The 26,391-nt window shown below is 43.8% G+C and overlaps 1 protein-coding gene across 7 annotated transcripts in view; it reads left to right on the top strand.

Moving 5' to 3' along the window:
* Positions 1 to 26,391, top strand: part of AFF3 (ALF transcription elongation factor 3) — a 667,929-nt gene that overhangs the window by 617,084 nt on the left and 24,454 nt on the right. For all 7 annotated transcript variants that reach the window (XM_023552564.2, XM_064268477.1, XM_064268478.1 and 4 more), the window contains 2 exons: positions 10,971 to 11,172; positions 15,149 to 15,276. In XM_023552564.2, the coding sequence (XP_023408332.1) occupies positions 10,971 to 11,172; positions 15,149 to 15,276 (330 nt within the window). The remainder of the gene's footprint in view (positions 1 to 10,970; positions 11,173 to 15,148; positions 15,277 to 26,391) is intronic.

Here is a 26,391-nt window from a genome sequence, read left to right as displayed (position 1 = left end):
AAGAAAACTACAGTACACTTCTACAAGAAACCAAAAGAGACCTACCTAAGTGGAAGAACATACCTTGCTCCTGGATAGGAAGACTTAACATTATAAAAATGTCTATTCTACCAAAAGCGATCTATACATTTTATGCAATTCCAATGACATTCTTTAATGAGATAGAGAAACAAATCACCAACTTCATATGGAAAGGAAAGAGGCCCCGGATAAGTAAAGCATTACTGAAAAAGAAGAACAAAGTGGGAGGCCTTACTCTACCTGATTTTAGAACCTATTATACTGCCACAGTAGTGAAAACAGCCTGGTACTGGTACAATAACAGATACATAGGCCAATGGAACAGAATTGAGAATCCAGACATAAATCCATCCACATATGAGCAGTCGATATTTGACAAAGGCCCCAAAACAGTTAAATGGGGCAAAGGCAATCTTTTTAACAAATGGTACTGGCATAACTGGATATCCATCTGCAAAAAAATGAAACAAGACCCATACCTCACTCCATGCACAAAAACTAACTCAAAATGAATCAAAGACCTAAATATAAAATCTAAAATGATAAAGACCATGGAAGAAAAAATAGGGAAAATGTTAAGAGCTCTAATACATGGCATAAACAGTGTACAAAACATTACTAACAATGCAGAAGAAAAACTAAATAAGTGGGAGCTCCTAAAAATCAAACACCTATGCTCATCCAAAGACTTCACCAAAAGAGTAAAAACACTACCTACAGAGTGGGAAAAAGTTTTTAGCTATGACATTTCTGATCAGCGCCTGATCTCTAAAAGCTACATGATACTACAAAAACTCAACTGCAAAAAGACAAATAGCCCAATTAAAAAATGGGCAAAAGATAAGAACAGACACTTCACTAAAGAAGACATTCAAGTGGCTAACAGATACATGAGGAAATGCTCACGATCATTAGCCATTAGAGAAATGCAGATCAAAACTACAATGAGATTTCATCTCACGCCAACCTAAATAAATAAATAAATGTTGGAGAGGCTGTGGAAAGATTGAAACACTTATACACTGCTGGTGGGGATGTCAAATGGTACAACCACTTTAGAAATCAATTTGGCGCTTCCTTAAAAAGCTAGAAATAGGGCTACCACATGATCCAGCAATCCCACACTTTAGAATATATCCTAGAGAAGTAAGAGCCTTTACACGAACAGATATATGCACACCCATGTTCATTGCAGCACTGTTTACAATAGCAAAAAGACAGAAGCAACCAAGGTGCCCATCAACGGATGAATGGATAAACAAATTATGCTATATTCACACAATGGAATACTACGCATCGATAAAGAACAGTGATGAATCTGTGAAACATTTCATAACGTGGAGGAATCTGGAAGGCATTATGCTGAGTGAAATTAGTCAGTTGCAAAAGGACAAATATTGTATAAGACCACTATTATAAGAACTCGAGAAATAGTTTAAACAGAGAAGAAAATATTCTTTGATGGTTATGAGAGGGGGAAGGGTGGGAGAGGAGCATTCACTAATTAGATAGTAGATAGGAACTGCTTTAGGTGAAGGGAAAAACAGTTCACAATACAGAGGAGGTCAGCACAATTGGACTAAACCAAAAGCAAAGAAGTTTCTTCAATAAACTGAATGCTTTGAAGGCCAACATAGCGGGGGCGGGGGTTTGGGGACCATGGTTTCAGGGGCCATCTAAGTCAATTGGCATAATAAAATCTATTAAGAAAATATTCTGAGGCGGGGCCAAGATGGCGGACTAGGTGGACGCTACCGCCGGATCCCTCTTGCAACAAAGACTCGGAAAAACAAGTGAATCGATCACATATATAACAATCTACGAACTCTGAACAACAAACACAGACTTAGAGACGGAGAATGAACAAATACAGGCAGACAGCGATCGTTTTCAGAACTAAGAGCCAGAGTACCAGGCAGGTGACCTTCGGAGCCCGGGCTGGGGCAGAGCCCAGGGGGGCAGACGGCACAGACAAAGGGCCCAGCCCTACCCCCCAAACTCATCCCGGGAGAGAGCCTAGCCGGTTGGCGCGGGCGGCGTAGCGGCGCAGCTGGTGGGAGAAATACCCTGGAGGCAGTGACTGATCTTGGAGCGGGGAGAGCAGCGTCCCAGCCGGGGAGCCGTCCCGCCGGGAGTTTGGCGGGAGGCGGGCGAGGCGCGAGTGTGGGGATCACCTATATTTCCCTAAAGCGACCCCGGGGGGGCGCCTAGACGTTTGTGAGGGCCACGCCCACCCAGTTCGCGCCAGCAGTGGGGCGCACCGGAGGGAGAAACCCCCGGGAGGAAGTGACTGGTCTTGGAGCAGGGAGAGCAGCGTCCCAGCCGGGGAGCCGTCCCGCTGGGATCTTGGCGAGAGCGGGCGGGGTGTGAGCGCATTCCCCTGAATAGACCCCGGGGGCGGGCCCAGCTGTTCGTGAGGGCCACCCCCACTCAGTTCGCGCGAGCGGTGCGGCGCACCGGAGGGAGAAATCCCCGGGAGGAAGTGACTGATCTTGGAGCGGGGAGAGTAGCGTCCCAGCAAGGGAGCCGTCCTGCCGGGATTCTGGTGGACGGAGGTGGAGCGTGAACGCGGGGATCAGCTCTATATTCTGTGGTGCTACACGCCTAGCTCTCTGATCCCTCCCTGACCCTCCCCAGGCGGCTCCATTAACATCCGAATACCCTGAGCCAGAAGGAGAATTCAGATAGGGATCTGACTGCATTTTTTTTTAGCTGATTACCTGGAAAATCTAGTTTCCCAGTGATGGCTCGGAGACAGCAGTCCATATCAAACCACATAAAGAAACAGACCATGACAGCTTCTCCAACCCCCCAAACAAAAGAATCAAAATCTTTCCCAAATGAAGATACAATCCTGGAATTATCAGATACAGAATATAAAAAACTAACTTACAGAATGCTTCAAGACATCAGAAACGAAATAAGGCAAAGTGCAGAAAAAGCCAAGGAACACACTGATAAAACTGTTGAAGAACTCAAAAAGATTATTCAAGAACATAGTGGAAAAATTAATAAGTTGCAAGAATCCATAGAGAGACAGCATGTAGAAATCCAAAAGATTAACAATAAAATTACAGAATTAGACAACGAAATAGAAAGTCAGAGGAGCAGACTCGAGCAATTAGAATGTAGACTGGGACTTCTGGAGGACCAGGGAATCAACACCAACATAGCTGAAAAAAAATCAGATAAAAGAATTAAAAAAAATGAAGAAACCCTAAGAATCATGTGGGACTCTATCAAGAAGGATAACTTGCGAGTGATTGGAGTCCCAGAACAGGGAGGAGGGACAGAAAACACAGAGAAAATAGTTGAAGAACTCCTGACACAAAACTTCCCTGACATCATGAAAGACGAAAAGATATCTATCCAAGATGCTCATCGAACCCCATTTAAGATTGATCCAAAAAGAAAAACACCAAGACATATTATCATCAAACTTGCCAAAACCAAAGACAAACAGAAAATTTTAAAAGCAGCCAGGGAGAAAACAAAGGTTTTCCTTCAAGGGAGAATCAATAAGAATAAGTTCAGACTACTCAGCAGAAACCATGCAAGCAAGAAGGGAATGGGACGACGTATACAGAGCACTGAAGGAGAAAAACTGCCAGCCAAGGATCATATATCCAGCAAAACTCTCTCTGAAATATGAAGGAGAAATTAAGATATTTACAGATAAACACAAGTTTAGAGAATTTGCAAAAACTAAACCAAGACTGTAAGAAATGCTTAAGGAGACTGTTTGGCCTGATGACCAATAATATCAGGTACCAGCACAATACAAGGTCACAAAACAGAACGTCCTGATATCAACGCAACTCAAATAGGGAAAGCACAAAAACAAACAAAGTAAGATTAATTCTAAAAAATAAATAAATAAACAAAATAATACACATAACAGGAAATCATGGAAATCAATAGATAAACGATCACAATAATCAAAAAGAGGGACTAAATATACGAGGCACTGAACTGCCAGATGGAGAGTGATACAAGGCGATATAGAACGATACAAGTTAGGTTTTTCCTTAGAAAAATAGGGGTAAATAATAAGGTAACCACAAAAAGGAATATCAACTCCATAACTCAAGGAAAACGTAACAATTCAACAAACATAAAGTTAAACATTATGAAAATGAGGATCTCACAATCTACTAAGAAAAACGTCTCAGCACACAAAAGTACGTGGAAAAATGAAAAGGCCAACAACACACATGAAAAGGCATCAAAATGACAGCACTAAAAACTTATTTATCTATAATTACGCTGAATGTAAATGGACTAAATGCACCAATAAAGAGAGAGTCACGGACTGGATAAAGAAACACGATCCATCTATATGCTGCCTACAAGAGACACACCTTAGACTTAGAGACACAAACAAACTAAAACTCAAAGGATGGAAAAAAATATATCAAGCAAATAATAAGCAAAAAAGAAGAGGAGTAGCAATATTAATTTCTGACAAAATAGACTTTAGACTTAAATCCGCCACAAAGGGTAAAGAAGGACACTATATAATGATAAAAGGGACAATTGATCAGGAAGATATAACCATATTAAATATTTACGCACCCAGTGACAGGGCTGCAGGATACATAAATCAAATTTTAACAGAATCGAAAAACGAGATAGACACCTCCACATTCATAGTAGGGAACTTCAACACACCACTTTCAGAGAAGGACAGGACATCCAGTAAGAAGCTCAATAGAGACACGGAAGACCTACTTACAACAATCAACCAACTTGACCTCATAGACTTATACAGAACTCTCCACCCAACTGCTGCAAAATATACTTTTTTTTTTAGTGCACATGGAACATTCTCTAGAATAGACCACATATTAGGTCACAAAACAAATCTTGGTAGAATCCAAAACATCGAAATATTACAAAGCATCTTCTCAGACCACAAGGCAATAAAACTAGAAATCAATAACAGAAAAACTAGGGAAAAGAAATCAAATACTTGGAAAATGAACAATACCCTCCTGAAAAAAGACTGGCTTATAGAAGACATCAAGGAGGGAATAAGGAAATTCTTAGAAAGCAACGAGAATGAAAATACTTCCTATCAAAACCTCTGGGACACAGCAAAAGCAGTGCTCAGAGGCCAATTTATATCGATAAATGCACACATGCAAAAAGAAGAAAGAGCCAAAATCAGAGAACTGTCCCCACAACTTGAACAAATAGAAAGTGAGCAACAAAAGAACCCATCAGGCACCAGAAGAAAACAAATAATAAAAATTAGAGCTGAAGTAAATGAATTAGAGAACAGAAAAACAATTGAAAAAATTAACAAAGCCAAAAGCTGGTTTTTTGAAAAAATTAACAAAATTGATAAACCATTGGCTAGACTGACTAAAGAAAAACAGGAAAGGAAACAAATAACCCAAATAAGAAACGAGAAGGACCACATCACAACAGAGCCAAATGAAATTAAAAGAATCATTTCAGATTACTACATAAAAATGTACTCTAACAAATTTGAAAACCTAGAAGAAATGGATAAATTCTTGGAAAAATACTACCTACCTAAACTAACACATTCAGAAGTAGAACAACTAAATAGACCCATAACAAAAAAAGAGATTGAAACGGTAATCAAAAAACTTCCAACAAAAAAAGTCCTGGCCCAGACGGCTTCACTGCAGAGTTCTACCAAACTTTCAGAAAAAAGTTAACACCACTACTTCTGAAGGTATTCCAAAGCATAGAAAATGACGGAATACTACCCAACTCATTCTATGAAGCCACCATCTCCCTGATACCAAAACCAGGTAAAGACATTACAAAAAAAGAAAATTTTAGACCTATATCCCTCATGAACATAGATGCAAAAATCCTCAACAAAATTCTAGCCAATAGAATCCAACAACACATCAAAAAAATAATTCACCCTGATCAAGTGGGATTTATACCAGGTATGCAAGGCTGGTTTAATATCAGAAAAACCATTAATGTAATCCATCACATAAATAAAACAAAAGATAAAAACCACGTGATCTTATCAATAGATGCAGAAAAGGCATTTGACAAAGTTCAACACCCATTTATGATAAAAACTTTTACCAAAATAGGAATCGAAGGAAAATTCCTCAACATAATAAAGGGCATCTATGCAAAGCCAACAGCCAATATCACTCTAAATGGAGAGAACCTGAAAGCATTTCCCCTGAGAACAGGAACCAGACAAGGATGCCCTTTATCACCACTCTTATTCAACATCGTACTTGAAGTCCTAGCCAGGGCAATTAGGCTAGACAAAGAAATAAAGGGTATCCAGATTGGCAAGGAGGAGGTAAAGCTATCACTATTTGTAGATGACATGATCGTATACATGAAAAACCCTAAGGAATCCTCCAGAAAACTACTGAAACTAGTAGAAGAGTTTGGCAGAGTCTCAGGTTATAAAATAAACATACAAAAATCACTTGGATTCCTCTACATCAACAAAAAGAACACCGAAGAGGAAATAACCAAATCAATACCATTCACAGTAGCCCCGAAGAAGATAAAATACTTAGGAATAAATCTTACCAAGGATGTAAAAGACCTATACAAAGAAAACTATAAAACTCTGCTACAAGAAATTCAAAAGGACATACTTAAGTGGAAGAACATACCCTGCTCATGGATAGGAAGACTTAATATAGTAAAAATGTCTATTCTACCAAAAGCCATCTATACATATAACGCACTTCCAATCCAAATACCAATGTCATATTTTAAGGGGATAGAGAAACAAATCACTAATTTCATGTGGAAGGGAAAGAACCCCCGGATAAGCAAAGCATTACTGAAAAAGAAGAAGAAAGTGGGAGGCCTCACTCTACCTGATTTCAGAACCTGTTATACAGCTACAGTAGTCAAAACAGCCTGGTACTGGTACAACAACAGGCACATAGACCAATGGAACAGAATTGAGAACCCAGATATAAATCCATCCACGTATGAGCAGCTGATATTTGACAAAGGACCAGTGTCAGTCAATTGGGGAAATGATAGTCTTTTTAACAAATGGTGCTGGCATAACTGGATATCCATTTGCAAAAGAATGAAACAGGACCCATACCTCACACCATGCACAAAAACTAACTCCAAGTGGATCAAAGACCTAAACATAAAGACTAAAACGATAAAGATCATGGAAGAAAAAATAGGGACAACCCTAGGAGCCCTAATACAGGGCATAAACAGAATACAAAACATTACCAAAAATGATGAAGAGAAACCCGATAACTGGGAGCTCCTAAAATTCAAACACCTATGCTCATCTAAAGACTTCACCAAAAGAGTAAAAAGACCACCTACAGACTGGGAAAGAATATCCAGCTATGACATCTCCGACCAGCGCCTGATCTCTAAAATCTACATGATTCTGTCAAAACTCCACCACAAAAAGACAAACAACCCAATCAAGAAGTGGGCAAAGGATATGAACACACATTTCACTAAAGAAGATATTCAGGCAGCCAACAGATACATGAGAAAATGCTCCCGATCATTAGCCATTAGAGAAATGCAAATTAAAACTACGATGAGATTCCATCTCACACCAACTAGACTGGCATTAATCCAAAAAACACAAAATAATAAATGTTGGAGAGGCTGCGGAGAGATTGGAACTCTCATACACTGCTGGTGGGATTGTAAAATGGTACAACCACTTTGGAAATCCATCTGGCGTTATCTTAAACAGTTAGAAATAGAACTACCATACAACCCAGAAATCCCACTCCTCGGAATATACCCTAGAGATACAAGAGCCTTCACACAAACAGACATATGCACACCCATGTTTATTGCAGCTCTGTTTACAATAGCAAAAAGCTGGAAGCAACCAAGATGTCCGTCAACGGATGAACGGGTAAATAAATTGTGGTATATTCACACAATGGAATACTACGCATCGATAAAGAACAGTGACGAATCTCTGAAACATTTCATAACATGGAGGAATCTGGAAGACATTATGCTGAGCGAAATTAGTCAGAGGCAAAAGGACAAATATTGTAATAAGACCACTATTATAAGATCTTGAGAAATAGAAAAAATGGAGAAGAACACATACTTTTGTGGTTACAAAGGGAGGGAGAGAGGGAGAGGGTTTTTTATTGATCGATCAGTAGATAAGAACTGCTTTGGGTGAAGGGAAAGACAACATACAATACAAGGAAGGTCAGCCTAATTCGACTGGACTAAAAGCAAAGAGGTTTCCGGGATAAAATGAAAGCTTCAAAGGTCAGCGGAGCAGGGGCTGGGGTCTGGGGAACATGGTTTGAGGAGACTTCTAAGTCAACGGGCAAAATAATTCTATTATGAAAACATTGTGCATCCCACTTTGAATTGTGACACCTGGGGTCCTAAATGCCAACAAGCGGCCATCTAAGATACATCAATTGGTCTCAACCCACCTGGAGCAAAGGCAAAGGAAGAACACCAAGGCCACACGACAACTAAGAACCCAAGAGACAGAAAGGGCCACATGAACCAGAGACCTACATTATCCTGAGACCAGAAGAACTAGTTGGTGCCTGGCCACAACCGATGTCTGCCCTGCTAGGGAGCACAACAGACAACTCCTGAGGGAGCAGGAGGCCAATGGGATACAGACCCCAGATTCTCATAAAAAGACCATACCTAATGATATGAATGCAACTAGAGGAATCCCAGAGACAATGCTCCCCAGAACTTCTGATGGCACAGGACAGGAACCATCCCCAAAGACAACTCATCAGGCATGAAAAGGACTGGTCAGCGGGGGGGAGAGAGACACTGATGAAGAGTGAGCCAATTAAATTAGGTGGACGGTGGAGTGTGTGTTGGCAACTCTTGACTGGAGGGGGGATGGGAAGATAGAGAGAGAGGGAAGATGGCAAAATTGGCACGAAACGAGAGACTGAAAGGGTTGACTCAATAGGGGGAGAGCAAGTGGGAGAAGGGAGTAAGATGTATGTAAACCTACATGTGACAGACTGATTGGAATGGTAAATGTTCACTTGAAGCTTAATAAAAATTAATTTAAAAAAAAAAAACATTCTGCATCCCACCTTGGAGAGAGGCATCTGGGGTCTCAAACACTAGCAAGTGGCCATCTAAGATGCAACAATTGTTCTCAACCCACCTGGATCAAAGGAGAATGAAGAACACCAAGGACACAAGGTAATTACGAGCCCAAGAGACAGAAAGGGCCACACAAACCAGAGACTACATCAGCCTGAGACCAGAAGAGCTAGATGATGCCCGGCTACAACCGATGACTGCCCTGACAGGAAACGCATCAGAGAACCCCTGAGGGAGCAGGAGAGCCGTGGGATGCAGACCCCAAATTCTCGTAAAAAAACCAGACTTAATGGTCTGACTGAGACTAGAAAGACCCCAGTGGTCATGGCCCTGAGGCCTTCTGTTGGTCCAGGACAGGAACCATTCCCAAAGCCAACTCTTCAGACAAGGATTGGACTGGACAATGGGTTGGAGAGGGATGCTGGTGAGGAGTGAGCTTCTTGGATCACGTGGACACTTGAGACTATGTTGGCATCTCCTCCTTGGAAGGGAGTTGAGAGGGTAGAGGGGGTTAGAAGCTCGTAAAATGGACATGAAAAGAGAGAGTGGAGGGAGGGAGTGGGTTGTCTCATTAGGGGGAGAGCAATTGGGAATATGTAGCAAGGTGTATATAAGTTTTTGTAAGACAGACTGACTTGATTTGTAAACTTTCACTTAAAACACAATAAAAATTTTAAAAAATAATAAAACCTTGGTTTTACCATTTGTTCTAGAGGCCTGTGTTTGTGATTTCTGCACTGTGACCACCAACTGAGAAAATTGCTTTTTGAAGTGACTTTTAATGGTTTGTTTGCAGTGATAACCAACAGTGCAATTAAGAGATCATAACCCTAGGAATGAGTAAATCTTTATTAAATGTCTTTACCTTTTCTAACTGACTCTACCAGGTGACCTCTATTAAAAAAAAAAAAAAAATCCCTTCCTGTGGGGTGAATTTTTACTCATAGTGACCCTATAGGACAGAGTAGAACTGCCCCATAAGGTTTCGAAGGAGAAGCTGGTAGATTCGAACTGCTGACCTTTTGGATAGCAGCTGAACGCTTAACCACTGTGCCACCAGGGCTCCTGGTGACCCCCATAAAATAAAAATAAAAAAAGGAAGCATCCCAAATTAGCAGTCATTGAGTTTATTTAAAACTAATGTGTCTTCCTCAAATGATACTTCTTTCCCCCCGAAAGAATTGAGGGAGCTCTAACAATACGCTGTATATTATAAAGACTCAAATGTAAATACTTCCCCTTCTCTGATGGTTCATTTTTGGGAGCATTGTATTCAGGCACATATGGTAACTTGGAAGATAAAAGAAGCAACTAAGAATCAGAAAATACAGCTTCTAATGACAGTTTTTCTATTGTGTATTTATTTCGATCTGGTTAACTCAGAAACAAAACAATTAAAAGTTGGCGTCATGTTTTGCAGCTTATTTTGCGATTCTGTTATTTTCTGTGTAATTAGTACAAGCTCAAATGTTACCAAGAGTCTTTCTAGAAGTGAAGAACCTGTTCATCGTCATTAAGTGGTTTTTTTCCCATTATTTCCTGCTTATGCTTTGTTAGGAAAACAGAAGTGGTTTGTTAGGTATTTTCAGATCCTTGGATGAAAATTCAGTGTAAGTATTGTTGTTCTTAGTTATTTACTTTGGTGCTGACTCCAGAATTACCTTTCATCCTGATAGGAAGAGAAAAGAAACAGTGAGTGCGATTTGTTTATTGTTGCTGTGGTGCTAATGCCATGAAGTGGTTTCCTGGTATAATAATTCCCAGTAAGCTCTGTCCTACCAGCAGGCTTTCAGTGGGAGGCTTGGGTCATAAATAATACATTGTGCTTTCTTTGTGCCGATCATGTGACGTTCCATTACTGTGATTTCCTTTTTCAGCTTGGCAATACCAATAAATAAAAATGAAAAAATGCTCCGGTCACCCATCTCACCCCTCTCCGATGCCTCTAAACACAAATACTCCAACGAGGACTTAAACTCATCCAGCAGGCCTAACGGCAATGGGCTGTTTACTTCTGCCTCCTCCACCAAAAAGCATAAGGCCGAGAACCAGCTGCTCTCTCACGCTGGAGACCTCGCGGTACGTTTATATTCTTCCTTCCCAATCAAAGTTAAAATGACATTGAGACACACCTCTACTTCATTCACCTCCAGTGTCTTATTGTTATTGGGTGCCCTCAAGTCACTCATAGTGACCCCATGTGACAGAGTAGAACGACCCATAGGGTCTTCTAGGCTGTAATCTTTATGGAAGCAGGTCTCTGGTCTCTCTCCTGAGGAGCCAGTGGGTGGGTTCGAACTGCCAACCTTTCAGTTAGCAGTCGAAAGCTTAACCGTTGCACTACCAGGGCTCCTTGTCTCTAGCTTAGCACAGTTTAAACATATGCTTGGGGTCTCACAAAGAATCCCTAAGTGCTGCTTCTGGGGAGGCCTGGCAAAGAGAGCGCCCTCACCCTCCCCACAGAGGGCCTGAGGAAGAAGAAATTGGACGGGCTGTTTTTTAAGTCTCTTCTGCTTTTCAGCAGAGGCCTTTTTGCAGGATTTTATTTCCCCTCCTGAAAAGAAAAGGACTCAATGTAATACCATCTTGGGATAAAGTAAACTGGAAGTTTTGAACCAACCAAGCCCTTTATTTGGAGAGTCCATGCCCTAGGGCAGAGTTATACCTGGTTATACCTGGGATTGAATCCCCAGCCCAAATCCGTGGGGCTCCCCCTCTGCCCTTGTTGACCAGGAACGTGGTCACATGCAGCTCCCCACCACCACTCCTTCTTTCTGGGGTCTGAGGAGTGATGCCCAGGGGCCCTGGACTCCCCTGTGGAAAGACAGCCAACTTGGGTTCCCATCTGGCCTCCTACCTTAACCACCAGGTCCCTAGGTGGCATTTGTGCTCCACTGCTAACCTAAAGGTTGGTTGTTTGAACCCACCCAGCGGTACTGCAGAGGACAGGCCTGGCAGTCTGCTTCTGAAAGGCCACAACCTTGAAAACACTATGGAGCAGCTCTACTCTGTAGACATGGGATCGCCATCAGTCAGAATCAACTCGACAACAATTGGCTTAACTTCTTCATGGCAGCCTAGCTAGGGAGCTGCAGTCTATGTTCTCAGCCACCCTCTTCTGCCCCTCTCACTGTGGTGCCAGATGGTTTCAGAACACAAGGAACAAAAATCTAAGTAAAGCAGTTCTGGGTTCTACTCGTTCTCCTTGCTGGTGGAGATTTTCATCCGTTCCAATCCCATGTCCCCCTCTTTGTGGTCCCAGCCGCTAATGAACATCACCTTGGCCACCATGTGACCTCCGAGCCAGTTTCTTAATCTCACTGAGCCTGTTTCTTGGCCTGGAGAATGGTGATAATAAGATTTAAATGAGGTGGTCATGGTCCCCAGACCTTCTGTTAGCCCAAAATGGGAACCATTACCAAAGCCAATTCTTCAGACAGGGATTGGACTGGACAATGGGATAGAAAATGATCCTGGTGAAGAATGGGCTTCTTGGATCAAGTAGACTATGTTGGCATCTCCTGTCTGGAGGGGAGATGGGAGGGCAGAGGAGGTCAGAAGCTGGTGGAATGGACACGAAAAGAGAGAGTGGAGGGAAGAAGTGGGCTTTCTCATTAGGGAGAGAGCAATTAGGAATATATAGCAAGGTGTATATAAGTTTTTGTAAGAGAAACTGACTTGATTTGTAAACTTTCACTTAAAGCACAATAAAAATTAATTTAAAAAAAAGATTTAAATGAGACAATATCTGAAGAACCCACCCCCTGTGGAACTGTCAGTGTACGGCATTTCCTCCTCGCTGCCACCCTCTTCTCCAACAGCTACTGGCTCACACCCCTCATCCTCTGGACAATATTACTTCAGTCCACACTCTCCACTGAGTTCCTCTCCCAGGTCACACTGTGCCACCACCACCAGTGGGGCCTTGTGATACCAGGAAGTGAGAGGAGTCCAAGGTATGGGGAAAGTCCATGCAGAGAAAGAAGGGACAGGCAGTATTCAATGCCTGATTTCATGAGTTAAAGATGTAAATGTTGATGGAAGACTCTGCAGGTGCCTAGTGCCTGCTACATCATCAGGAAATTAACCCTCTCTGCCACGAGTCAGGGGCCAACTCGACAGCAGCTAACAACATCACCACCCTGAAAGAATCTGAGAAGTCCATATTAGAAAAACATGGAATGAGAAGCTAACAGTTGCAATTTTTTTTTAATTTTTTGTTCTAGATCCTTATAGCACAAGCATTTATGATACAGAGAACTGTAAACCAGTTACAGATTTTAGGTAGTCTTTTTCTTCCACTAAATAGATATTTATTGAGCAACTACTTACTATGTGCCAGGCATTGTAAGCACCGGTGGTACTGCGATGATCTCTGTGCTCTCGTGAAGCTTACAGTCTAGTCAGGGAGAGAGACTCAGACAAAGGAGCACACACGTCCATAATTAAAAATCGCCAAAAAGGAATGCACCAAAGACAAGGTGCTCTCATAATGTAGAGTCTTGATCTAAGGCAGGATAATATACAGTCTTGGTCTAAGACAGGGGTTGGCAAACTTTTTCTGTAAACCGGGCTGTCTCAACACTATTGGCATTTGGCACCAGGTGATTCTTTGTGGTGGGAAACTGTCCTGTGCATTGTAGGATGGTTAGTAGGATCCCTAGCCTCTACCCACTAGATGCCAGTAGCAAACCCCCGCCACATACATGTAAGTCATGATGACAACCCAAAATGCCTCTAAACCAAAAAAACCAGCTGCGGTTGAGTTGATTTTGACTCATAGCAACCTTGTAGGACAAAGTAGATCTGCCCCATAGGGTTTCCAAAGAGCAGCTGGTGGATTCGAACCACAAACCTTTTGGTTAACAGCTGAGCTTTTAACCACTGTGCCACCAGGGCTCCCCAAAATGCCTCTAGACATTGCTGAATTGCCCCTGGTAGGAACTGCTGCTGTAAAGGGTCAGATAATGTTTCAGGCTTTGCAGGCCACACGATCTCTGTCACAACTACTCAGCTCTGTGATGGTGGCATGAAAGCATCCATAGAATACATGAATGAATGGACGTGACTGGTTTCCAATAAAACCTTATTTATAAAAAGGGCCAGGTCCAGCTCGCAGGCTGTAGGTTGCTGACTCTTGATCTAAGATATCTCTAAGTAGCGGTCATGTAAGGCATCAAGGGTGTTACAGGAAGAGGAAACAGCATGTGTGAAGGTCCCGAGGGAGAGCTGAAGACCGTCCCATGAAGGAGAAGCACAGAAAGCACAGGGGAGTGGCTGAGAGACAAGGGCTACTTTTCATTTCTTAACCAAATATAACACAATAGGTGCTCTGTAAATATTTGCAGAAGGAATAAATATCCCCAGGGAATACGATTTTTTAATTTTTCCAAAGATCAATGGTCTTCCTTATTTTTTTTAACACATTTTAAATAATTCCTACTAATTTCCCTTTGGTTTTTCATGTTCTTCCCAGACAGCTAATGAGAGCCAGTTAATTTGTGACTTGAATGACGCCTCTTTTGAGAAGGAAGAGTATATAGTGCAGTGTTTTCAAAAGCTTGGTTCCTGAACTTGTTAGAAATGTAGACTCTCAGGCCCCAACCCAGACCTATTGGACAGGAAACTCTGAGGGAGGGTCCCAGCAATCAGTATCTGAACAAGCCCTTTGAGTAACTCTGATCCCCAGTGACATTGGAGAACCAATGGTCTATCAGACTGGGAAAAGCAGGGGCCTGAATCCTAACCTCAAGCCTCCCCCTGCAGTAGCTAGTTGAGCTTGGGCAAGTTACTTAACTTTACCAAGCCTCAGTTTCTGCATCTGTGAGAGTTGGCATAATAAGACTTCCTTTTTGATACTGTGTGAAGATGCTATTGGACCACATACCTAAAACCCCTCAGGTTGAGACCTAACATGCATGCATTTACTTTTCTTTATTTAATCAAAAAAAGCACCATCGATTATAATATAGAACAAAAGATATTCTGTTCAGTGAGCTGATCTGTCAGCCAGGTGGCCAGTTTCTCAAAGACCCATGTGTTATTTGTTGTTTAGAAAGCTGCACACAACAATTCTGACAACGTTCTCCTTCACAACAAGTCACGGCTACAAACGGAGCCATGGTCTCCCGTCTCCAACGGACACAGGGACTGCAAGAGGCAGAAGCTAGTCTTCGATGATATGTAAGTATGGAGTCTTTGTTAACATGTTGAAAAAAGTAAGTATGGAGTCTTTGTTAACATGTTGAAGGACAAGATAAAATTAAAACTCCACAGGTAGGAGGCCCATGTCCTATCACGTGCTTGGTGTCTTAGTCATCCAGTGCTGCTGTAGCAGAAAAACCACGAGTGGGTGGCTTTAATAAAGAGAAATTTATTCTCTCACCATCTAGGAGGCTAGAAGCTCGAATTCAGGGTGCCAGCTCCAGGGGAAAGCTTTCTCCCTCTATGGGTTCTGGGGGAAGGTCTTTGTCATCAACCTTCCCTTGGTCTAGGAGATTCTCACTGCAGAGACCCCAGGTCCAAAGGATGCACTCTGCTCCTGGCTCTTCTTGCTTGGTGGTAATGAGGTCCCTCTCCCTCTGCTTGCTTTTCTCTTATATTTCAAAAGAGATTGACTCAAGATACAACCTAATCCTGTAGGTGGTGTCCTGCCTCATTAATGTAACTGCTTCTAATCCTGCCTCATTAACATCATAGAGGTTAGGACAACCTGTAGGATAATTATATCAGATTACAAAATGGAGGACAGCCACACAATACTGGAAATCATGGCCACAAAATTTGGGGGACACAATTCAATCCAAAAGACTCAGTAAGTTAAATGTTCCCCTCTCTGAGGGAACTGGAGCCCTAACATTGAATGCAGCTCTGAGTCCTGGTGGGGCTGGTCTAATACAGCAAGTAGACCAGCCAGTGTGAATGGAGTTGGCATCCAGGAAATTTAGTCAGAAAGCAAATGGCTTTACTGAGCCTGACGTATCTAAACACCTGTATTCTGGGCTGTTGGCAGTTTTATGCCACCGAAAGTGAAGTATTCCTGTTTTGGTAAATTATAACCGACAAAGAATAATAGTGATTCACTCCTGAAAGCCTTCCCCCCACAAAAATGTCATAGTCTATGTAACAGTATATGCAGTTCTTATATAGGAAAAAAAATCCCGTCATCCTTTATCCAATCCTAGACCTGAAACCCAAATATTACTTCCATTCCCAACGTCAGTTTAAAAGGAGAAGAAACAAGAGAAGAAGGTGAATAAAAATAACATCCTGGAATACTCCTGAGAGGCTGAGAATGACAAATGATGAATGATAAATTGGCACTGAAAAGTATTTAGATTTGTTGTCGATGGAATTATGTCCTTCGGACATACATGTTGAAGTCCTAATCCCTTTCTGATCTTTGAAAATCAGGTTTTTCTTTTGTTATGTTATTGAGGTCATGCAGGGGTAGGTCGGGCCCTAACCCTAATCTTTTCTGAGTGGTGCCTTATAAAGGGTAGTACAGACATAGACAGACAGACACAGACAGACAGACACAGGGGGGAAGAGACCACCTGAGGAACTTCCTACAAGCCAAGGAACGCCAAGGACTGCCCAGGGCTACCAACAAGGACGGAACCTCCCATAAAGCCAACGCCCTGACTTGGACTTCTGGCCTCCAAAACTGTGAGACAAGGATTTCTGTGCTTTAAAGCCACCACCTTGTGCGATCTCATTACAGCAGCACTAGAAAGCTAAGACAAAACTCTTAGGGGAAAATAGATGTGGCAAGGACAAGCCTGGAAGGCAAAAGATACGGTTTCAAGACTTCAGCTTGAATCCTGTTTTTCACTTGAGCTGTTTGACTAGCATCCAGTGCACACCTGTTTGGGCACAGTGTGTTAAGTCGGAGGGTAGAGCAATGTGCAGAACGGAGTTTGTCTCCTGCCTCATTTGCCCTGAGTTGCTTACAGTCCAGCTGAGGAAACAGGACTCTACACTACTGTCTCTACTGAAAGACGGAAAATAAAAGGCTGTTAAATGTCTCTGATGAGGCAGTAGTGGTTTAGTGATAACACCCTTGCCTTCATGCAGGAAACCAAGGTTCAGTTCCCGGCCGATGCACCTCAAGCGTAGCCACCACGCGTCTGTGAGTGGAGGCTTGTGTGTTGCTATGATGCTGAACAGGTTTCAGCAGAGCTTCCAGACTAAGAAAAGCTAGGAAGAAAGGCCTGGCAATCTAGGCAATCCACTTCTGGAAGTCAGCCACTGAAAACCCTATGGATCACAAGGATCTGTTTCACAACCAATCACACGGGGATGGTGCAGGTCTGGGCAGTGTTTCCTTCTGTTGTGCGTGGGGTCGCCATGGGGCTGACTCAACTACAGCTAACAACAAATGTCTCTGAGTCCCTGCTTCCTTATCAGAAAATAATGATAATGACACCTGTCCTACCTGCCTCATGGGGCTCTTCTACAATCCAATGTGATGATATCTCTTCAGGCATCTGGAGAATTTAGAGCACTGTGCAGGAGAGATTACTATCCGATCATCACCCTCTTACCATCCTTTTCTCCATTCCTGACTTTCACCCAGAGTACAGACGTGGTCTGTGTGTTCACTTGTATAGACTTCTCTGAGAAATGAGAATACTAAGTTGTAGTCCTCAAGTACTGCTTGGATTTTGGTAAATTAATGAGGGCATAGAATTTTGGAGCTGAGAGCCAATCCATGATTTTGTTTTGTTTTGTTTGATGGACACATTCCATGGTAATTGGAGGTACAAAAGTTTAAGGGTGACGCAGGAGGACGCATGTTTTTCTCTTCTTTCCATGGCTGTTGCAACTCCGTTCAGCCCCACTCACAAGCTCCTCCTGGCCCTCGCCACCTGGTCGTAATCCATCCCCTAGGAGAGCATTCAATGCACTACAATCAGTTGGTCAACAAAACTCATAGTTAGGGTTGAGCAGTGTAAACTGTTTGCATGAGCTTTACCTGCTGCCATCAAGCCGATTCCGACTCATAGCAACCCTATAGGACAGAGTAGAACTGCCCCGTAGGGTTTCCAAGGAACAGCTGATGGATTGGAACTGCCAACCTCTTGATTAGCAGCCTAACTCTTAACCACTGGGCCACCGGGGCCCCCCCACATGAACTTTAGCCATGTCTAAAAGCGGGAGATTAGAACTGGGTTTAAGGATAAGGTGGAAATTTGCATTCAGAGGTCATAACCAACCAACATGATCATACATAAAGAGTAGCAGACACTAAGGTGCTCGAAACACTGGGCGCTTCCATTGGGTTGTTTTAAGAGGCTAGTATTTAAATGTACATGTAAGTGTGGATGGAAAATTAAAATGCAAGGAGTTTTCCAACGTGTGGACCAGGAAACTAAGTCAGATACAGCAACCACTAAATGGTTGTACTTCCAACTGCAGTTTCTTGGACTGTTTACAAGGGGAAACGTTTCTCAATCTGTTGAGTCTGTGGCTAATATAATTTTGTCACTATCTGTGTCAACCAAGAGGCTGTTATCATTGCTTCTTCCCATTAGCAAGATGTATAATTTTTCCGGCTGACAGCTACAATGAGACTGTTTTTCCTTTATGGATATAGATAAAATAAAAAGGCACGCTTACATATCCATCATACGGAGAGAGAGATGTCGCGTTCCAACTGCCATGTGTCCCGATGGATTTCAAATCCATAACAGTAAAATTAACATGCAACACAAACAGCCATTCAACCACTTAAACTAAGAAAGTTGTAGGAAGATGCTTCAAGCTTGAAAAGCAAAAAGAGGTATTGTCTCTTCCTTCAAACAGTAAAAATAAACGTCCCTCAAGATATCACTGGGTCGGGAACCAAAACGCCTAGCCCAGGAGCCACCTAAAATTGTGTAAAATATCCCCCAGTTTCACTCGGTAAACATTGAGCACCTACTAGGTGCCAGGCACAATGGCTGGAGCTAGGAGTATAACAATTTGCAGTTCTTCAGAGGTGGGCACATGGATGGACTCCCCAGAAAAGTCCATCGTGCCCACTGTTTCAGCTCCTTCCTCCTTCCCCTCCCCCTCCTGCTCCTCTTCTTCCTCCTTATCAGTTCTCTGCCATCTTCCCCACCAGCAATTCCCTGGACAGATGAGGAGCTCAACTCTCATCCCTAACCCTGACTTCTCCTCACTGAGGGTGTCCATAGCAGTGAAATGACCAAAGAAGGGTCACAGGTAGGAGACAAGAAGGGCCTAGCAGAAGCCACAACCAGGCCGTTCACACCCAAGTCATTTAGCGTTGATTGAAATCCCTCAATCGCGGCCCAACAAGTAACAGATGTGCCTTGCTGTCATTTAATTTGTAAAAAAATAAACTCGTCTTTTTGTATTGTAAATACTCGTTGATGGTTGAATAAACACACAATGCAGACAACAGCCGAATATAGTGGGCGCCCCATATGAAGTGCTGAATGAACCCAGCTCAATTAAAATAACATTCCCAGAGGGTGATGCTTGCACTTTTTCTTTCCTCTTCCATGAATGTAAAGAATCTGCAAGTAGGTAAATGTAAATTCTTGGGCTTCCCAACCTCAAAAACCTGATTTCGGCTCATAGTGATTCTATAGGACAGAGTAGAACTGTCCCATAGGGTTTCCAAGGAGTGGCTGGCGGATTTGAACTGCCAACCTTTTAGTTAGTAGCCTGAGCTCTTAACCACCATGCCACCAGAAAAACCAGTTAAATAAGCACCCAGTTCATGTCTTCAGGGCGCAGGCAGAACTTGTTTTCCGTAAGCTGCCGGCTCAGGTGGCTGGTAACGTGACTTCATCTCCTCCTCTGACATTTGGCAGTGCACAGCACTCCTGCCTTGACACCCACAGTTTTAAGGTGACACTGGTGTGGTTACTGGAGCCCTAGTGGCACAGTGGTTAAGAGCCCAGCTGCTAACCAAAAGGTTGGCAGTTCGAATCCACCAGCTACTCCTTGGGAACCCTATGAGGCAGTTCTTTTCTGTTCTGTGGGGTCACTATGAGTCAGGATCAACTCGATGGTAAGGGCTTGATATGATTACCCAACTTCGGATGAAAAAAAAAAACAAACCTGTAAGGATGTAAGTCAGCTAGTGGCAGGACTTAATGCAGCTTGAAGCTGGAAACTCATCTTCTGAGTGCAGAGCCATGAGCTGTTCACTGGTTGGTGTCATAGTTAGTCACACGAGAGTCTGGGCCAGAGAAAATCTAAAGAGAACAACTGTGTTGTGAAAGCTTCGGTCCAGAAGTCCTGAACAGAACTAAGTGGTGAGATGCTTGGCTGGGAATCAAGCCACTCGTTTCTGCCAGCCATATTGCCATGTTGGGAAGCCAGTGAGCCCCGAGTGCCAGAACTCCCTGCTGCTCCCTGAAGACCGTGCTGTCTCCTGGCCACATTTCACACGGAAGAGTCGGTCACGATCATCACACACAGCCAAATCACCAAACCTCCCATCTGTCCCTCTGGCCCAGATAACAGGAGCCAAGCCACCTAAACTTCCTGACATTGAGGAAAGACGCCCTCGGAGCTGACGGCCACAGCATGTAAAATGTGACGGGAGGAAGAAAGAGGGACTTGACATTTGTAATGTAATTACGCTCAGCAGTCTCGTAGCTAAAAGGATTTTAATTTTATGGAGGACTGGAAGATTCCCGTATGTAAAAGGTCGGCTCTCGTGCAGCGTGATGGAGACAAAGGACAACGTTGAAATCCTTGATATTACAGCAGGATGCCCCCATGGAGGGCTTGTCATGTCATTGCCTTCTCCTGATGGTCACCCTTCGCAGTCGCTTCAAAGCTGGACCCCACTTTTTGTTTTCCTGACAAGCCATCGGTGGTGCTTTTATTGGTCTTTATATGGATTTTTTTTCCACTATGAAATCCCTCTCTCAACCAGGTCCTTATTTTGTTCTAACTACAGCAGGAAGAGAGAGAGAAGTATTAGGCTTGGAGATGTGAGAGAGGTGAGGGACAAAAAGGACCCCTGGTGGTGCAGTGGTTAAGACTTTGGCTGCTAACCTAAAAGTTCAAATCCATCAGGCGCTCCTTGGAAACTCTATGGGGCAGTTCTACGCTGTCTTATAGGGTCGCTATGAGTCAGAATCAACTTGATGGCAACTGGTACCATGCTTAAGCACAGTGCTTAAGAGCTTGGCTGCTAACTGAAGGATGGGTGGTTTGAACCTACCAACCGCTCTGAGGGAGAAAGATGTGGCGGTCTGCTTCCGTAAAGATTTACAGCTTTGGGAACGTGGAGGGGCAGTTCTGCTCTGTCCTACAGGGTCGCTATTAGTCAGAATCGACTCAATGGCAATGAGTGTGTTTTTATTTTGGGGGGGTGGGGAACAAGGCTTTTCAGATCTTCCTGACCTCTGATCATTTTAAGGGCTTCATAAAACTGTTTTCTTCTAAACATCACACCCGGACAAGAACAATAATCAAAATGATAATTTTCTGTTTTGAAAGAAAGTTGCTTTGGACTGAAGGGCAGAAATCTGCCACTTTGCACCTGTGTGTCCTGAAAAGCACACGCTGCCTTCTCTGGCCAGGAGAGAAGCAGCCGTCTGCAGGGGCTGAAGGCCTAAAGAAGCAATGAATGAGCGTGTGCACGTCTGAGAAACCAGGTTCCAGGGACTCCGGGGCCCCAGCCAACATCAAGGTTGCACAAAGGAAAGCTGCGTCTGAATCCTGGCTGCCTCATGCCACCTGCCTTCTTCCCTCAGGAAGCGCCCAGGAGGTGACATAAAGTCAACACCAGTCCTCTAGTCCCTGACCCAGAGGGCCCTCATCAATTGTGATCACTTACTCGGGGTATTAAAAATAATCCCTTAACTTCTTACAATAATCCTTTGTGGAAAAAAAAGTACCTCGAGGCTTGGGACACAGTAACACCTCTGGGGCTTATCAAATGACAAGCTGACGGGATATCAGATGATGGATCCAGTTGTCTGTAGCTGTGTATTTCTCTGATCTGGATTTCAACTTCCCTAAGAAAATGACCCAGACGTCTGCTGTGCCGAGGACCCTGTTCAAACGCACTGAGCCCTCATCCCTGCCAGTTTTCACAAAGCGGGGTGGCTCTGCTGAGGGGCGGCATTTCACAAAGGTAGGAATTACAGAAAGAAGTCTGCCAGCCTCTCTGTGGGAGACCATTCAACTCTAGCTCAGCCACAAAGGAGAATAAAAAGAAAGGTTGCTTTAATCCTCCCATGCCAGAAGAAATTCTGAGGTAACGAAAGGCTGCTGCTACTGAGAGCCAAGGCCATGTGTTTGTAGGTGGGGGTGGTAGGTGGGAGGGTGAGGAGAAGACAAGAGAACATTCCGCTTGGATCAAGTGCTCAAGATTGTTTTTGTTGCCGAGAATTCTGATAACAAAGGCAGACGTGGATGCGCTCTGGCTTTTAGATCATTCAGGAAGCTCAGTTTCTGAAGAGCCCAAGATACACAGTTAGTTACACTTAGGATATTTAATAGAACTTTAAGTTTGTGCATATATCATCCCAAAGCACCATGTTGTGAGAAACAGTGTGAAGAATTCTATTGTGTAAATGAAACAAAAACTCAAGGTTTTCCCTATTAAAAAAAAAAAAATATATATATATATATATATATATATATGTAGCAGGTTAGATGAAAATATCTGAAAACAGGGAATTCGATTTTGTTTTAGTAGCTTTGCTGTGTGATATTCCATAACCGCCACAATGGCAACAATAATTTTACCTTCCTTCTGCTTGTATGGAGACCCTAGATGGCGCAAAGTTAATGCCCTCAGCTGCTAACCAAAAGGTCAGAGGCTCAAGTCCACCCAGAGGCACCTCGGAGGAAAGCCTGGTGATCTACTTCCAAAAAATCAGCCACGGAAAACCCTGTGGAGCACAGATCTACCCTGACGCACATGAGGTCACCGTGAGTCAGAATCAACTCCATGGCAACTGGTTTACTGACTTAGATATTGCTGTGGGAAACAATGGCTTCACGGTAGTAAGTGTCGCCTGCACTGTTGGACAATCTGGGCATGTCTCCTTGTCCTTGCCTAGGACAGTGGCGGTAGAAATCACCTGAAAGGAAAACACAGACCAGTCATCATGGAGGAGTCTGCAGCGACTCAGTCTAAAGAGATATCCAGCCGGTATACGCAGAGAGGAGAACTCTGACTATGTGTCCGTGATAGGTGTCTGGATGGTACCTTTTCTTTTTTTCCCCAACTTCTCAGGTTATTATTGTAGCTACTGTGGTACAGTCAGAAAACCATGTGATATTTATCCATGTATGAGAATGCGTGACTCATCCTCCATGTCAGGCTTTCAAAGATACACTCATATGCTGCAGATAAAAACAATATTAATTAAGGAATCTATATTACCCACCAGCTGCTCCGTGGAAACCCTATGGGGTAGTTTTACTCTGTCCTCTAGGGTCGCTATGACTCAGAATTGACAGCAACGGGTACCATCTATAAGGAGCCCTGGTGGTGCAGTGTTTAGGAGCTTAGCTGCTAACCAAAAAGTTGGCGGTTCGAATCCACCAGCCACTCCTTGGAAACCCTATGCAGCAGTTCTACTCTGTCTTATAAGGTCACTATGAGTCGGAATTGACTTGACAGAAACGGGTTTGGTTTGAGGGGGCGGGGTTTACCACCTATAAGGCTAACTTAGAAGGGCTAGTAAAACCTACGATGCCAACGCTTATTGCCAGGAGAATCCGTGCACGAAAATGAAATGCGTTTGAAGTGGTGACCTGTTAGTGACTAGGTCCGTGAAACAGGACAAGAGAAGAAAATGACCCAACTCATATACTGGAGTGTGGAACAGATAATGATGTGGAGAATTTCAAGTTGCCATGGAGACGTTCTCTGGCTCATTGGCTGTGATGCTGCATCCCATCAGAAGCCACCATTCCTCCCTAAGCCCAAAATGAATTCAGTGCCATTAAAGGCGGATTTGTTTACCTTCTACCATTCACCTGAAACTACAGGGTGAGGAAGATCAAAGAGGTCTAGAACATGGTCCCTGCTGAAAAAGTATGGTTGGGAGAGTTGCACACATGCAATGACTGTAGCTCTGTACAGCTCAGAAGGTGATTAAATGCCCCGAAGTGTATTGTAAACGAGAAGTGCTATGTGAGATTAGGGAGAACAGAGAGGAGCATGAACCAACATTACCAGGAAGGGCTCATGGTGATAGAGTTTGAAGGATGGGTAACATTTGGGTCATAGTAGGCACTCTATCATGGATCGAATTGTGTCCCCCCAAAAAATTGTGTCAACTGGGTTAGGCCACGATTTCCAGTATTGTGTGGTCATCCTCCATTTTGTGATTGTAATTTTATGTTAAAGAGGACTAGGGTGGGATTGTAACACCCTTACTAAGGTTACATTCCTGATCCAATGTAAAGGGGGTTTCCCTGCAGTGTGGCCTGCACCCCCTTTTATATTACAAAAGATAAAAGGAAAGGGAAGCAAGCGAAGAGTTGGGGACCTCATACCGCCAAGAAAGCAGCACCAGGAGCAGAGTGCATCCTTTGGATGCAGGGTTCCTGTGAGGAGAATCTCCTAGTCCAGGTGAAGATCGATGAGAAGGACCTTCCTCCAGAGCCGACAGAGAGAGGAAGCCTTCCCGTGGAGCTGATGCCCTGAATTTGGACTTCAGCCTACTAGACTGTTAGAAAATAGACTTCTGTTTGTTAAAACCAACCACTTGTGGTATTTCTGTTATAGCAGCACTAGATGACTAAGACACACTCAATAACTATATGTTCAATTAATGAATGAGCGGAGTCCCTGGATAGTACAAACAGTTAACATGCTTGGCTGCTATCAGAAGGGTTGGAGGTTCGGGTTCACCCATTTAATAATGTGCACGTTACCCTTTCTGCATGTGCACCTCTGAAGAATGTCCTGGCGATCTACTTCCAAAAAACTCAGCCATTGAAAACCCTTTAGAGCACAATTCTACTCTGACACACATGGGGTCACCGTGGGGTGGAGTTGAGTCCACGGCAACTGGTTTTAATAAAGGAGCAGACAGGAGAGTGTTCCAGGCTGGAGGAAAAGGGTAAGGAGACCTCCTCAGAGAGGGATAGCATGTTACTAAGACAGTGAGGACGCCTCCCGGATCGTGGTGGAAGCTCTTGGTGAGCAACTGATGAGGTTAAGAGGATCAGGCCAGATTACTGGGAGCCTTGAGCTGAGATTTGATCTCATAGGCCCTAGAGATTGGTTTTAGGCCTTTGAGCAGGATGATGATGTAATGAAAGTCATGTTTTATAAACATTGGTCAACAGGTAAAGCTCCGTGCAGATTGGAGGGGGCAGTAAACTGGAGGCCAGGGAACTAGAGAAGGGTCATGAATAGTGAGGAAAGCCTAGATTTGGGTGGTAGACGTGGTCATTGAGAAAGAAGAGGAGAATCTTTGGAAGGAAGCTTTCATAACATTGATAACGGGGGTTAAGAACAGATGAAGGTACCTGAGCTCCTCTCCTACACAAATTAGCCCCTGGACCCAAACCACAGTTTAGGGGCAAATCTGGGCTTGAGCTAGAGATGGGGTCTGGTCTTCCACTTTTGGGTATGAAGCAAAAGTGTAAATAGTGTAAATTGCCAGAGTTTAAATCAGAGCAAATAGAAAATACGTGTGGACAAAGGTCAATACGTGGACAAAGAAGGAAAACCCACCATGGAAAGGTGACTAAGAAGACACTCAAATGGAGGAACCGTGGGTACCCAGAAGATGAACTCGGGGAAGCAGACCTGGGAGGAGGAGGGTCTGCCTGTGAAGGAGACCTCAGGCCTCACCCACCAGTGAAAGACGAATGGAAGGTGGCAGGCCTGAGTGGTAGGAAGAACGGTGAGGGAGTGAGGAGCCAAAGACGGGGGGGCCTGAGTGGTAGGAAGAACGGTGAGGGAGTGAGGAGCCAAAGACGGGGGGGCCTGAGTGGTAGGAAGAACGGTGAGGGAGTGAGGAGCCAAAGACGGGGGGGCCTGAGTGGTAGGAAGAACGGTGAGGGAGTGAGGAGCCAAAGATTGGGGGGGCCTGAGTGGTAGGAAGAACGGTGAGGGAGTGAGGAGCCAAAGACGGGGGGGCCTGAGTGGTAGGAAGAACGGTGAGGGAGTGAGGAGCCAAAGACGGGGGGCCCTGAGTGGTAGGAAGAATGGTGAGGGAGTGAGGAGCCAAAGACGGGGGGCCTGAGTGGTAGGAAGAACGGTGAGGGAGTGAGGAGCCAAAGACGGGGGGCCCTGAGTGGTAGGAAGAATGGTGAGGGAGTGAGGAGCCAAAGACGGGGGGGCCTGAG

The sequence above is a fragment of the Loxodonta africana genome, chromosome 15 (genome assembly GCF_030014295.1).
Source record: "Loxodonta africana isolate mLoxAfr1 chromosome 15, mLoxAfr1.hap2, whole genome shotgun sequence".
Lineage (NCBI taxonomy): Eukaryota > Metazoa > Chordata > Mammalia > Proboscidea > Elephantidae > Loxodonta > Loxodonta africana.
The sequence above is the reverse complement of the archived record's forward strand: the minus strand, read 5'-3'. Positions and strand labels throughout refer to the sequence as shown.